Raw genomic sequence first — 15,000 nt, forward strand, 5'->3', positions numbered from 1 at the left:
AGATTGTGTTTCTGAAGACAATTACATAATAATAATAATAATAATAATAATAATAATAAATAATAATAATATGTATATAGCGCCTTTCTCAGACTCAAGGTCATTTTACAAAGTCAAAACAAACAGAGCAAGACAACACAAAAACAAACAGACAGTCAAATAAAAAAAAAAAATGGCATTGACATGAAAGTAGTCATGCTGTGTCAGATCTTATACACTCCGTTTCTAACGGACATCCCTTTACCTGAGGTCCAGGACTGTGAAGAGAGTGTATGTGTACACTTTACTGTATCTTCAGTCATGCCAATAAAGCTTACTGAGTTAGCACAATTAACAGGTTCATCTGTCAAAACCAATTCTCCAATCCTATTTCCTGACATGTTTTATAAACAGTTTTAAACCATTTAATTAAATTAAATGATTTTTGCCATTGCCGGAAATCACTGACAGGCCCGGTTAATTAACACTATCTTTTTGTCACCTGCTCAGACTGTACCCATATCGTTCTACAGTGACTTTGTTGCACAGCAACAGAATTTCACAAATTTAAGATTCTGATACAATCCCAGCCACATCCAGGATATTGCTAGGATGGTGCTGAGGGACAGTGTCCAGGATGTTGCTAGGGCAGTTTTAGATTCTTAAGTTGGTGAATTTTCACCAGAGAGGGATGAAACGGAGCAGTAATCAAGAATTTTTGATTTTCCCAGATACCATCACAATTATTTTGATCCATAAACTCATCTTTGAGTTTAAGATAATGCTTTCCGTTTCAAGTGAAAGAAGTAAGTAACACCCCCCCTAGCCTGACGTAGTCATACTCAATTCTAGTTGTGGGCGGGACTAAGTTCGGAATGGCACCCAGGCTACCCCCAACCCCCATCCAAAAAATAACTTCCTCATTACAGGGAGACTACGCCGGGCACATAACTGAAGTGTTCTGTTCGTGTAGCGTCTGCTGCACTATGATCAATGAACTGTCTACACCAGACGTGATGGTGCTTACGTTAAAATAATAGAATAATAGTCTTCTAAAACTGTTTGTACGCGTCGCAAACAGAACGCTTCAGTTACGCGCCAGATGTAGCTTCCGAGTTACTTATAGACTTATAGACTTAAGATAAACAGACAAAAGAAAGCAGCAGATTGGTGGTCAATGGGTCTTGTGACTTGTAACAGCTAACTGTGTTTTGGTGTTGACTGTGCATGTGCATTCCTGAGTGAGTGTGGAGTTGCAGGCTACTGGCCGGGGTGTGCCAGAGTTTGTGTGAGGTTTTTTTTTGTTCGTTTTGTTGATGCAGGGCTTCAACGCCTCACTGAGCTTTTATTTTGAAGTCTAATAAAACTCTAGGTTCTCAGCTATTTCCTGGTTTTGGTGTTGGTAGTTGGTTAAAGGCCCATTCACACAGTTCAGTGTGAACGCTTTTATCGTTATGGTTATAGTTATCATCATCGTTATCGTTCTTGGTGTGAATAAGCCTTCAGAGTTCATGGATTATGTCGCCGTATGCCCCCTAGGCTTTAACTACGGCAGACGTAAATAAAAGGCCCAGACCCGTTTACGGCCGGCCCCTACCTACCTGAGGTCGTCGACGTTGGCGACGGTCTTGTTGAGGATGCCCTTCTCGCGGCGCAGCCTCTTGATCTCCATCTTGAGCAGGCGCAGGTCCTCCACGCGCTGGCTGTACTGCAGCTCGCCCTTGCTCAGGATGGACTGCTGGATCTTGATCTTCTCATAGAGCAGCGCCAGCTCGTCATTGCGCCGCACCAGCTGCGTGCCCAGGATGTCACGCTCGCTGATCACCTACGGCGACGGAGGGAGGGAGAGAGAGAGAGATTAAAAATAGTTAATAATATAAAAAAAATAGTTAATAATAATAAGCAAATAGAAAGGAGAAGGACAGACGGACAGACGGACAGACAGACAGACAGACAGACAGACAGATATTTGTACTGCCTGTGTGGGTGCACAGGAAGTCACGCTGGCTGATCACCTAGGGCAAGGAGACGTTTGACATTTAAAGGCCCTTTACTGAACCACTGCATGGATCAGGGACTCCTAACAAGGCTCCTCTGTAGCCCACAACAACAACTACACCCACTCAGCAGCACCGAGTCCATCAACACATAACCTGGAAAACAATGTAGAGCCAATAGAATCAATTCGCCAAGAATCTTCACATTGTTGTAAGTCGCTTTGGATAAGTGTCTGCTGAATGAGAACATGAATGAGAATGGATTTATACACGGTCTATACACGATTTGTGTGGAAAAAAGGTTTTTAAACATTACCAGTAACTTGGAAAAAGTCGTATTGAACTATGTAGGCCTAAATAAGGCCTTAAAACATATTGACGGACATATTACAGTTTTTCCCGATCGTTTTGATACCTGTGTCAACTCTGAAATCACACTCTCAAAACAGTTAACACCCGTGTCTGAACAAAAGCACTCTTCCGGTAGGCCTATCAGAAAAAAAACTGTGAAAAGACAAAATGTACTGAATAAAAAAATAATTTATTCATTCCTCCCAAGATGTAACTGCCATTGACATGTAAGACATACAGTAAATACCTAGCAAGATACAGTAAATTTCATTGAACTACAACTTGTCATTTTTCATCGAAATAGACCTACAGTAAACACCTTTTGTACTGTTTTCTCCAACAAATAGGCAATACCGTACTTTGTCTAAATGTGCATTAGATCCATACTTGCAAATAGCAACACAGAACAGACATCTCTTATGTATAATGAATGATTGCTGATTGAAGAATTGTGCAAAGGAGTTTCACACAGGTGTATCAGAGATTCAGACTTATGCAAGGAATCTATACCACCTGTGAAAAGATGTTTTCCTTTTGTTTAGCATGGGAAAACCAATAGAGTTTGGGGTTTTTGAATGACACCTGTGTTAACTGTTTTGCAAAAGGGTGTGAGAAATGTGTGAACCCAATGAAAATGTGTGAACACATTCACAAGAGATGACTTCTGCTGTGCAAAGAAAGTAGTCATGAAGACCAAGTGGGTTCAGTTTACTTACTGTAAGCAGGTAAAAGCAATCGAGAAAAACTGTAAAGTGATATGATTTTAGTCATAAGACCCCAGCATCGAATCGAATCAAATTGCATTGCTGCAAATTTTGAGGTATAGAAAAAAGAATTGTTGGCTTAAAGAAGTGATGAAACTTGTGGTTTACACCCTTATGTGCACAGCTCTGTGAGTGCTTCACTCCGAAGATTAACACTGTGTTTGTTAAAAGTAAACTCGAGTCGACTAAATAATACAACCAGCGAGGGGGAGAGAGAGAGAGAGAGAGAGAGAGAGAGAGAGAGAGAGATGCGAGTCAAGCAGTATCTAGCACATGACACAGCATACAGCAGACAGCATACAGCGGAGCCTGAAGTTTGAGAGAGAGAGAGAGAGAGAGAGATGTGAGCCTGAAGTTTGGCTACAAGGGGAGGGAGAGACTGAGACAGAGGGAAAAGTTACTCAATAATACACAACAAGAGAGTGAAAGAAATAGACAGCAACAGTCAGTCAGTCAGACAGGGAGAGAGAGAGAGAGATTTAAGATAATATCACTATTATTGAAAATCATATATGTTATTACTATTATTATAGTAATTACATTATTACTGCTGTTTATTTTACTGTTAATGCTTCATTTTAAATGTTAATGCTTTGGCAATATTGTACAATAAACAGTCATGCCAAAAAAGCTCATTGAATTGAATTGAATTGAATTGAATTGAATTGAATTGAAATGGAGAGAGAGAGAGAGAGAGAGAGAGATAAATACTTTTTGACTTCAAAAGAAACCAAGTAGCAATATAAACAGCCCATATTAAAATCTTACCCCACCCCTCACCCCACCCCCAGCACCCACCTACAGGAAACCCAAATGAAAAAAACAGTAACCCAAAAAAAAAAAAAATGCAATATGCAAACATTATACAGTTTTTTTCTGATTGCTTAAGCACATTTTTTGTAACTATGTTTTTTTTTGCAAAACTCTACACACAAATAGGAAAACCTTTCACCCAATTAGCAAAACATTGTAGTTCTCTTGCAAAAGCTAACACACCTTGCTTAACTCTTCACACCTTCATAAAAATGGTGTTTTCGTATCAAACATTAAACACAAGCCATCACAATAATAAGCACACAATGTGCCAACTACACACTTATGGTATAAATAAAAAACACATCTGGCTTTTGCTTTCTCTGTGCACAAGGTAGACTATGTATTGCCTGTAAAAGGGCTATTTGTTTCTCTTCTTACCCTTCCTCTTCCCCCTCCTCATTCTCCTCTTGCTCCTCCTTATCCTCTTCCTCTAACTTCACCTCCTTGTCCTTGTCATCCTCTCCCTCTCACTTCTTCACCTCTGCATCATCTTCCTCATCTTCTTCCTCCTACTTCTTCACCTCCACGTCCTATTCTTCAGCCTCCTCTAATTCTTACTCTTCTCACTCTTCCTGCTCCCTCTATTGTACCCATTGTACATTACCTGTAGCTTATTTATAGTGCTTAAGCTGATTGCAAAGTGAACTATTATCTAAAACTAATTATCTGTTCACATGACAAAGTGTGCCAGAGTTGGCAAAATAGTGTAAATAATAGCCATACATGTGTATAGATTTGCCAAGAGTGTGTTGATCATTTGGAAATTGAGAGTAAAGCAGTGAGTTGTGTTTACAGTCCGGCAAAAAGAGTGCTGTGCAGTGGATTGTGCCTACAGTTGTGCAAAGTGTGTGTTACAAAATTGCAAACTGAGTGCAAAGCAGTGTTTGTGCTTTTAGTTTTGCGAACTCAGTGAGTGGTTTTGCTATAAGTATTAATAGTTTTAGAAATTGTGCTATAAGAATCACAGTTGTGTTTAAGAATTCAGAAAAAAATGCAACAACAACAAACTTAAACAATAATTCCCCTTCCCCATCCAGTGCACAAAAAACCCCTCAGCCCCCCTATGGTTCATTGAAAGACTCAAGATCACCAATTAACTGATAATAATGAGAGAGAGAGAGAGAGAGAGAGAGAAATAGAGAGATATTTGGGCTTTTTATATAGGGCAAAGACAGGTTAACGCCTCAAGACACACTGGCATAGAGACTTAGAGAAAATGAGGAGAGGAAAAATAACTTAATGATTATATACAAAAGAAACTAAATCAGACAGCTACAGACACACAGAAAGAAAGAGAGGCTCGGGCTTCCTCTGTAAAAGTTGGGAGAAGCAGGTTAGTGCCTAGAGATACACTATGATTTCCATGACATTTGATATTTTGATTCTTTCTTTAGTCTACTCTCCCCTTTCCTTTCCTTGACCTGCACGTAAACTTGCCAACTTCGAATCCCTGAATGATGTAACTGTGAAGACACTTCAAAGCTGATTGCAGTCACCGTTAATTTACATCAATAAACCATCAACAAATAAAGATGAAAAAGAGAAATTGGTCGATAAACGAAGACAGCAGCGAGCTTGTTCTAACTACATGAAAGAGGACAAGGGATGGTAAAGAAACCTGTCTGTCTTTGATGAGGATTGAGACTGAGATAAAAGACTGATTTGCCTTTTATTTCTGTTTTTTCTTTTCTTTTTTTGACTACATTTTTGACAGGGAAGAGGTAAAGTGAGGTTATAAGGCTGAAACGTAACGTGTTGTTGACAGCTGCAAATCTTTGGTGTGTGATCCAAGGTTTGTCTTCTTTGTTTTCACCTCATCACATATTCTTTTTTTTTACAAAATACACTACATACAAAACAGTAAGAACACACACACACACACACACACGCACACACACACATGCCTGCACACACCCACAAACACACACTCTCAATAAAGTATCTATCTATTTATCTATCTATCTATCTATCTATCTATCTATCTATCTAACACTGAAACACTCAAACCCTCAAACACACACACACACACACACACACACACACACAAACATACACACACACACACACACTCAGCGAAGTCTTGGAGAGTCCTCGGTGTGTGTCATCGATTCATCTCCTGGCTGGCTGCTAATTATTACACGTCCTCAGCACTCCCACTCTCTCCCTCAAGGGCCCCAGTGAGACAACGCCTGTCAGCACACATTTGCTTACTAAGAGGGAAGAGACAGTCTCTCTCTCTCTCTCTCTCTCTCTCTCTCTCTCTCTCTCTCTCTCTCTCTCTCTCTCTCTCTCTCTCTGTGTGTGTGTGTGTGTGTGTGTGTGTGTGTGTGTGTGTGTGTGTGTGTGTCTGTGTGTGTGTGTGTGTGTGTGTTTGTGTGTGTGTGTATGTCTGGAGGGCTCTCTGGGCAGCAGAACTGAGGACAAAAGCCAGTGTCCTTCATCTGAGAGGGTTTGTGCCGTGTCTGGCAGCTAGGGCCAGAGGGAGAAGGCAACACTGTGTGTGTGAACACTGTGTGTGTGTTTGTGTGTGTGTGTGTGTGTGTGTGTGTGTGTGTGTGTGTGTGTGTGTGTGTGTGTGTGTTTGTGTGTGTGTGTGTGTGTGTGTGTTTGTGCTTGTGTGTGTGCATGTGTGTGTGTGTGTGGTGTGTGTGTGTGTGTGTGTGTGTGTGTGTGTGTGTGTGTGTGTGTGTGTGTGTGTGTGTGCGTCTGCGTGCGTGCGTGTGTGTGTGTGTGTGTGTGTGCTTGCATGCGTGCATGCATGTGTGTGTGTGTGTGTGTGTGTGTGTGTGTATGTGTGTGTGTGGTGTGTGTGTGTGTGTGTGTGTGTGTGTGTGTGTGTGTGTGTGTGTGTGTGTGTGTGTGTGTGTTGTGTGTGTGTGTGTGTGTGGTGTGTGTGTGTGTGTGTGTGTGTGTGTGTGTGTGTGGTTGTGTGTGTGTGTGTGTGTGTGTGTGTGGTTGTGTGTGTGTGTGTGTGTGTGTGTGTGCTTGCCTGCTCTCTTTAACTACTCTTCCTTTACAATGACATGGACATCTCTCTATCTCTCTGGTCCCTCTTCTCTGGCTTGCCATCTCCGTCTCTCCCAGCTCCCACAGAACATATGTGTGATTCACTTTTCATTCCTTTTTAGTAGCCTCCTTTTTTTTCTTTGTATTACAGTTTTTCTTGATCGTTTTGATACCTGTGTCAACTCTGAAATCACACTCTCAAAACAGTTAACACCCGTGTCTGAACAAAAGCACTCTGGACAAAATGACAAATTTTGCTTGCAAAAGGCTGTTACTCTCTCAAAACACTTAAAACATGCAGCAAAAGCAAATCTTGCCTTCAAACACTACAACTTGTTGCCAATTAAAAAACACTCTTTAATCAATCATTACACACTGGACAACAAAATGCAAAATCTAGTTCTCAAAATGAGCATTTTTGCTATGTCTGTTCCATTACTTTCTCATTTTTCTGTTAGGCCTATCAGAAAAAAAAACTGAAAAGACACATTTTTGCTATGTCTGTTCTTTCTCATTTTTCTGGTATCAGAAAAAAACTGTGAAAAGACAAAATGTGCTGAATAAAAAAAATAATTTATTCATTTTTCCCAAGATGCCTTTGACACGGTTAATCACCGTATCCTTCTCTCTATACCGCTGACATGGGAATCTCCGGTTCTGCTCTCTCCTGGTTTGAATCCCACCTCACAGGACGCTTCGTTTAACGTATCATGGCTTGGTCAGCTATCCGCACCTCACCATCTCACCACAGGGGTCCCCAGGGCTCAGTGCTGGGCCCCTCCTCTTTGCTATCTACACCACCTCCTTGGGACAGATTATCCGTTCGCACGGCTTCTCATACCACTGCTATGCAGACGACACACAGCTCTATCTGTCCTTTCCACCTGCGACCCCCTGGTTTCAGCACGGATCTCGGATTGCCTTTCAGACATAGCTACATGGATGAAGGCACACCACCTCCAGCTGAACCTCTCAAAGACTGAACTGCTGGTCATCCCAGCTAAACCTACCATACACCACGACATCAACATCAAATTTGACTCCCTGTCTGTTTTACCGACCAGGACTGCAAGAAATCTAGGAGTTGTTCTTGACAACCAACTAAACTTCTCAGATCATGTTGCCTCAGTCGCCCGGTCATGCCGTTTCGCACTCTACAACATACGGAAAATCAGGACTTACTTGACTCAAGATGCTACCCAACTTCTGGTTCAGGCAATAGTCATCTCACGACTTCGACTACTGCAATGCCCTCCTGACAGGTCTCCCAGCCTGCACAGTGAAACCACTTCAGATGATCCAGAACGCGGGCGGCGCGCCTGGTCTACAACCAACCCAAAGGGCACATGTTACCCGCTGCTCATCCAGCTACACTGGCTACCTATGGTATGCCCGCATCAAATTCAAGTCTCTAACGCTTGCCTACAAAGTAGTCTCGGTTCTGCTCCCACCTACTTGAATGCCCTCTTACAGACTTACACTACCTCCAGACCGCTGCTCCTCTCTGCCGAACGGCGTCTAGCTCTACCACCCGATGCACGCTCAAGCCAATCCAAACTTTTCTCATCTGTTGTTCCTCGTTGGTGGAACACACTTCCAGTTCCTACAAGGGCAGGGACATCCTTTTCCACTTTCAAAAAACTCCTGAAGACCCAGCTCTTTAGAGAACATCTACTCTCATAGCAACACTTACAACAAGTCTTACTGATCCTAGCACTCACCAGCCGTTTTAAACTGACAAGTAACTGTTAAAAACAGCACTCACCGACTTACTTATTCTTACTGTACTCTAATGTTCTTTTAAACTGTCCTAAAATTGTGAGAATTGTTCTAAAACTTACTGTTTACCATGTTGTTAGTCGCTTTGGTTAAAAAGTGTCAGCCAAATGTAATGTAATGTAATGTAATGTAATGTAATGTAACTGTCATTGTAAAACATACAGCAAACACCTAGTAAGATACTGTACATTTCATTGAACTACAACTTTCATCGAAATAGACGTACAGTAAACACCTTTTGTACTGTTTTCTCCACCAAATAGGCAATACAGTACTTTGACTAAATGTGCATTAGATCCATACTTGCATATAGCAACACAGAACAGACATCTCTTATGTATAATGAATGATTGCTGATTGAAGAATTGTGCAAAGGAGTTTCACACAGGTGTATCAAAGATTCAGACTTATGCAAGGAATCTATACCACCTGTGAAAAGATGTTTTCCTTTTGTTTAGCATGGGAAAACCAATAGAGTTTGGGGCTTTTGAATGACACCTGTGTTAACTGTTTTGCAAAAGGGTGTGAGAAATGTGTGAACCCAATGAAAATGTGTGAACACATTCGCAAGAGATGACTTCTGCTGTGCAAAGAAAGATTGAAGACCAAGTGGGTTCTAGTTTCTCAGGTAAAAGCAGAAAAACTGTATTCCATAGAATAGTTCATCAGATCGGCAACTTTTCCTGCAAAATGGACAGAAATAACATTTTGCCTGTCAGAAGATTTTGATAATCGGACTTTTACTGCATCAGGATAGCGGATCTATTCATCTGTCATTCCGATCGTGTAATACAGCCCTCGGAAATAATGTGATGTCATTGATCAAATGTCCAGGTACGTTTTTGGATCCTCTCTGTGCGTGTCATGATCAAGGAGCCTTCACAGCTTCACACACACACACACACACACACACACACACACACACACACACACACACACACACACACACACACACACACACACAGAGCCTTCACAGCCACACACACACACACACACACACACACACACACACACACACACACACACACACACACACACAGGGCCAGATGTACTAACGCTTTTGCGTTTTCACTTAAACTTTTCTACTTGCTAGATTTGACCAATCTTCCATAGCCTACGTGCACAAGTAGTTTGAGTAGAACTACTGATCTTCATTTTCTCGCTGCTTGTTGACATCTTATCATGTATGGTATTATTTTATGATCGCTAAACATTTGATTCTTTTAAATGTTGTCATCAGTTAACTTCATTCAACTGCGCTTGTATGTAGGCGCTGCCATTCAGTTGTGGACGTTCGTAAATTGCGTTTATGGGCGGAGAAAGGCAGAGAAAGGCGCAGTTTACACTAAGGATTGAACGATTGATAAATACGACGGAAACTTGGGTCTGACAGCGTTCGCAATCTGCGGTTTGTCCATGACGCTGATAACGCTACGTTCGCAAATGTACGTACATCTGGCCCAGAGAGCCTTCACAGCTGACTTTGCATGCGCTGTGTGCATTATGAATGGGCTGGAGAGAGAGAACAGAGAGAAAGAGAACGTGCACAGTTTCAGAGCTCGCCATCATTGCCATTTGGCTCATACCGTGACAAAACAGATTGAATTCAGGAAAATGTTGCACATTCATAAATAAAGGCACATAGTCATTACATTGTTGTACCTATGCATAATATCTAATCTATGGTACAACATTGGCATTTTAAACAGAAACATTTTACAGACCTTGGTTTTGGGACCCACTCGTTGACTAAACAAAAACTGAGATGGTGCGGCAACAACGATAACTGATTTGACACGGAATAAACCATTGGTGATGAGGGCTCTTCTGCTTGTCTGCACTCATGGTGAAATTAACACAGGCCAAGCATAGAAAGAAAGTCAAATGACATTACTTTGCCTGTGTAGAACCGAATTGGTGAGTCTTCCAGCCATAATTATTTTTTTTCGCGGGACAGAATATGCATCTGATATTTGAGGCAGGTAGCTACAGTAGCTACCAGGCTACCATGGTTTACTTTTCAACGGAAAGCAAAAAATGCCGACAGATCATTGTCAGCAACGAGGTATGCCGTTTATAATAACATATTAACCTATTAACCTAATAGAGTTTTTCGTACCTTAATATAATGTTTCCAAAATCGCTTTAGTGGTTCATCAACTCGTAACAGTGTGAACGGCACTTGGTATTCGTTTTGCTGCCCTCTATCGGCTATAACCGCACTTTGTAAGCTTGCCAGATCGATAGCGGATCTGTAGTTCAATGGAATGAGACATAGGAAACTACAAATTTGACTTGCTTCTGATGTCGCAATACATCACACTTTCATTAAATCGTGCAACATACTCTACCGTGTCTATGGACATCGTTATTTGCAAAGCGGGTGCTAGATAAACAAAAAGTGTGCATGCGACAGAGGAAAAGTGCTTTAGTGTTACTGTAACATTAACGAAAATGTATCCCTGCTGTTGCTACTATAATGTAGACTCTACATCGTAGGGGAACAGTTTGTTTTTTTGCTAACCATTTGTGTAAAGCAGAGGATTGAAGAGGACTGTATTCAAGAATCTTTGGGTAAAGAGAACTATGATGAAAACCATTGAGAATCAACTCTTGTATCCTCTTGTATCTTGTTCTAGCCTGCCATCTATTGGCTTAGGAACAAATTGGCCCACGCCAAATTTACTTGCTGTCTTACTTGCTATAGTAGAACACACTTATACATATACTGACTATTCACACCTTCTGAGACACACTCTGGATACGCACTTGGTGTGCAAACACACACACACACACACACACACACACACACACACACACACACACACACACACACACACACACACAGACAGACATGCACATATGTACAGATGTGCAAATACAGATGTGACTGGGTCTTATTTGAACACACACAAGGCACACACACACACACACACACACACACACACACACACACACACACACACACACACACACACACACACACACAGACAGAAAGAGAGCAAAGCCTCCGAGGCCCCTCTGCTCAGCCTGTGTTCTAATGAGGTTGGAGTGTACATGTGAGGCTCCCTGCTTTTATCTGACAAATAGACAGAGAGAGAGAGAGAGAGAGAGAATGACATGGAAAGAGATGACCAGGAAGAGAGCCCAAGAGAAAGAGGACAAGAGAAAGATAGATAGATAGATAGATAGATAGATAGATAGATAATGAAAAAGATGAGGGGAAAAAAGAGACGAAACAAAGTCAGACAGCGAGAAAAAGAGGCAAAGGGAGACACAGAGAGAGTGAAAGAGACAATGAAAGAGAGGGCAAAGGAAAGCAAGGGAGAGAGAGAGAGAGAAAATGAAAGCGAGAGAGAGAGCAAGCGAGCACGCCCCCTTTGCCCGGCTCTACCTGGTCTAATTCTTTTTTCTGTCGGAGCCTCTCAGCGTCAGCGTCAGCTATGATCTTGAGCAGCTTGCGCTCCTCGGCCTCCTGGTTGTCGATGAACTGCTTCGTCTCCAGGGCCTGCTGCTTCAGCTTCTGCAGCTCTGCCTGGAGAGAGAGAGAGAGGTGGGTGGAGGTGAGAGGGGAGAGAGAGACAGATAGACAGACAGAGAGAGATGGGGGAGAGAGAGAATAAGAGAGATTCTGATTATCAAACACTTTCACTTTGAAACAAGATCATTAAACAATTTGAAAAAAAAATGAATGAATGAATGAATGGACAACTGGACGGATGGATGGATAAATGAATAAATTAAATAATGGTTACACTTTACTTGACAGTGTCGACATAAGAGTGACATGACACTGTCATGAACGTGCCATAAACAAGTCATAAACGTTTATGACATAACGCTTCTGTTATTAAGTGACATTCGTTTTTTGTTTTGTTAGGGTTAGGATTATGGTTAGGTTTAGGGATAGGTTTATAGTTAGGGTTAGGGTTGGGGTTACAGGATTAGGGTTAAAGGTTAGGATTAGGATTAGGTTTCATGTGTCATGACAGTGTCATATGTTCATACTGTCAAGTAAAGTGTTACCGAAATAATTAATGAATTAATGAAAGACCAGCCAACACATGTTCATACACATAACCCAGCAGCATTTTAAGATTTAAAAGAGACTGACAGGGAACCTATACCAGGGGCGTAACTGAAACGTTCCGTTCGCGGCGCGTAAAATCCATTTTAGAAGAATGGTCTTTTTAGAACGAACTTGCAGCTATCACGTCTGGTGTAGCTACTTCCTTTGATTATAGTGGAAGCTAATTGTTGCAGCAGACGCAACGCGAACGGAACTTTTCAGTTACACGCCTGATGTAGCTAATACCTAAGACAAACTGCCATTGAATCTGAATGTCTATTTTCCAGAGAGAGAGAGAGAGAGAGAGAGAGAGAGCAAATTAATGTACTGTAACAGAGACAAAAAACATATTTAAATCAATATATATTTAATTAATATATATTAATATAAATTAATAAATAAATTAATATATTTAAATCAATGTAATTAAATTAACACCTGCAACCAGCCCATTAAATGCAACCCACTCACTTTTATGCGTTAAATTAGTTAAAAACTGTGAAGTTGAAACTGTACAAAATAACCACACTTAACAGACATAAACATGTCAGTATATTATAAAAATGAAATTCATCACAAAATTGCACTAAATGCCCATTTATTTTTGAGCAATCCGAAAGTCAAAAATAGAGAGAAAGAGAAATGCTTTGAAATTGCTTAAAGAGAGTGAATTAAAACAAAAATATAATAAGAAGAATAAGAAAACCACAGCAAAAACTTCAAGGATATATATAAAAAAAAAAAACATTATAGAACTAGAGGAAATTGAAAGCTCCACTGACCAAAATCGTTTCTGGGGAAAAATGGAATAACCCAAACCCAAAACAAATTCAAGAGATAACTCTAAAAGACAGAGAATCAAAGAAGACCTATTTTGAAATCTTTGCAGCAAAATGGCCACCCCTTTAACCTCACAGATGGCAAGCAAATCATTAAGCAACAATTACACTCAGTTGAAAAAGTGAAAAATAGGCAGCCCCTGGTGTATGAGCTCAGACTGGGAGAAACGGCGGACATACTCAGACTAAAAGCTGAAAAAAGGCACCGTGACCTGACCAGTCTCTGAAATACACAGCTCAAGTACAGCACCCCTGGGCTGCAAAAAGCTCCTTTTGAAAACGTTTCAATCTTGTTCTACAGTCTGGCTGCGATCCTGAGGTGTGCAACAGGCGGCTGGCCTCCCCAGTCTTTGAGAATGGAGATAAAGCCGGCCCTGATGATAACCACTAAGGCCTCTGTGTGACTGTAACCTTGGGAAGGGATTTTCTGCTGTGCTCTAAATGCCTGTCTATGGGACTTACATGTGAAATGCAATGTCTTGAGTAAAAGTCAAAACACTGTTTTACTTTAAAAAAGAGAAATTACACAGGCACTCTGAAGTTGAAAAAGTATAAAAAAAAGCCTTTAATTTAACATGGCGATAACTGGTCAAAAGCACATGGGCCTATGCGTTACGGCCATATTGGCCTTCATCAAGGCATGACTATTTTAAACTATTTTACTTTATTTTTACGAAGTGGTTTAGAGTGCAAAATATACAACATGATCTATTTATATGGACACCAGAGGTGCTGTGAAATTTGACAACAACATAATATTTCACTCAATGCCGTAGGGTGAAACCGAGTCCTTCTCTGCTCGATAAATACATTTATCAGTTAGAGGTGTTATTGGAACAATCTACAGCTCCTGGACTCAAACAATTTAATAAGGAAGCTAAGTACCTCCTCTGTGAAGAAGACGTATTGAACCTGGATCTGCTGGAGCAATTCTGTCAGAACTGGGCTACCAAGAGAACACTTGTGTGCACTTCATAACACTTATCTTTCATTGTGCAAAATTCAATAAAAAAAAGAGCCCGCTATCTTAAAACTTAAACCAAATATAACACCCAATTTCTATTTAGTAAATATCATGGGCAATTCTGGGCCCTAATTTAAAAGCTAGGCAAAATGCAAAGTCTAAAGTCTAACTAAAGCTTGCTTAATAACTATGCTAACGTAATACCATGATAAAGAGGCTAAGTGCAAACAATCAATGGCTCAGCTAAAAGCTGTCTCACACCACATGATGCTGTTAGCTACTGTAATGCACGAGAACATTGCTCATACACTGACTTTGCACTCTGTCCATTAGGGCCCACTGACTATAACACTTGGAGAGGGGCAAATAGCATCTCTAGCTGCCCACTTTGCCACAGTCTGCCATGATCTAAGAGATGGTTTCACCCATTACTATT

The 15,000-nt window shown here is 40.9% G+C and overlaps 1 protein-coding gene across 2 annotated transcripts in view; it reads right to left on the reverse strand.

Annotated features, from left to right (window-relative positions):
• Window positions 1–15,000, reverse strand: part of cfap58 (cilia and flagella associated protein 58) — a 146,499-nt gene that overhangs the window by 76,486 nt on the left and 55,013 nt on the right. For both annotated transcript variants that reach the window (XR_007193908.1, XM_048247104.1), the window contains exons 12-13: window positions 12,087–12,227; window positions 1,581–1,804 (exon numbers count right to left, since the gene is read on the reverse strand). Coding sequence is in view for 1 of the 2 variants with exons in the window: in XM_048247104.1 (XP_048103061.1) it covers window positions 1,581–1,804; window positions 12,087–12,227 (365 nt within the window). In the remaining variant the exon portion in view is untranslated. The remainder of the gene's footprint in view (window positions 1–1,580; window positions 1,805–12,086; window positions 12,228–15,000) is intronic.

Source organism: Alosa alosa, chromosome 7 (genome assembly GCF_017589495.1).
Source record: "Alosa alosa isolate M-15738 ecotype Scorff River chromosome 7, AALO_Geno_1.1, whole genome shotgun sequence".
In the NCBI taxonomy this organism is placed as follows: Eukaryota; Metazoa; Chordata; class Actinopteri; order Clupeiformes; family Clupeidae; genus Alosa; species Alosa alosa.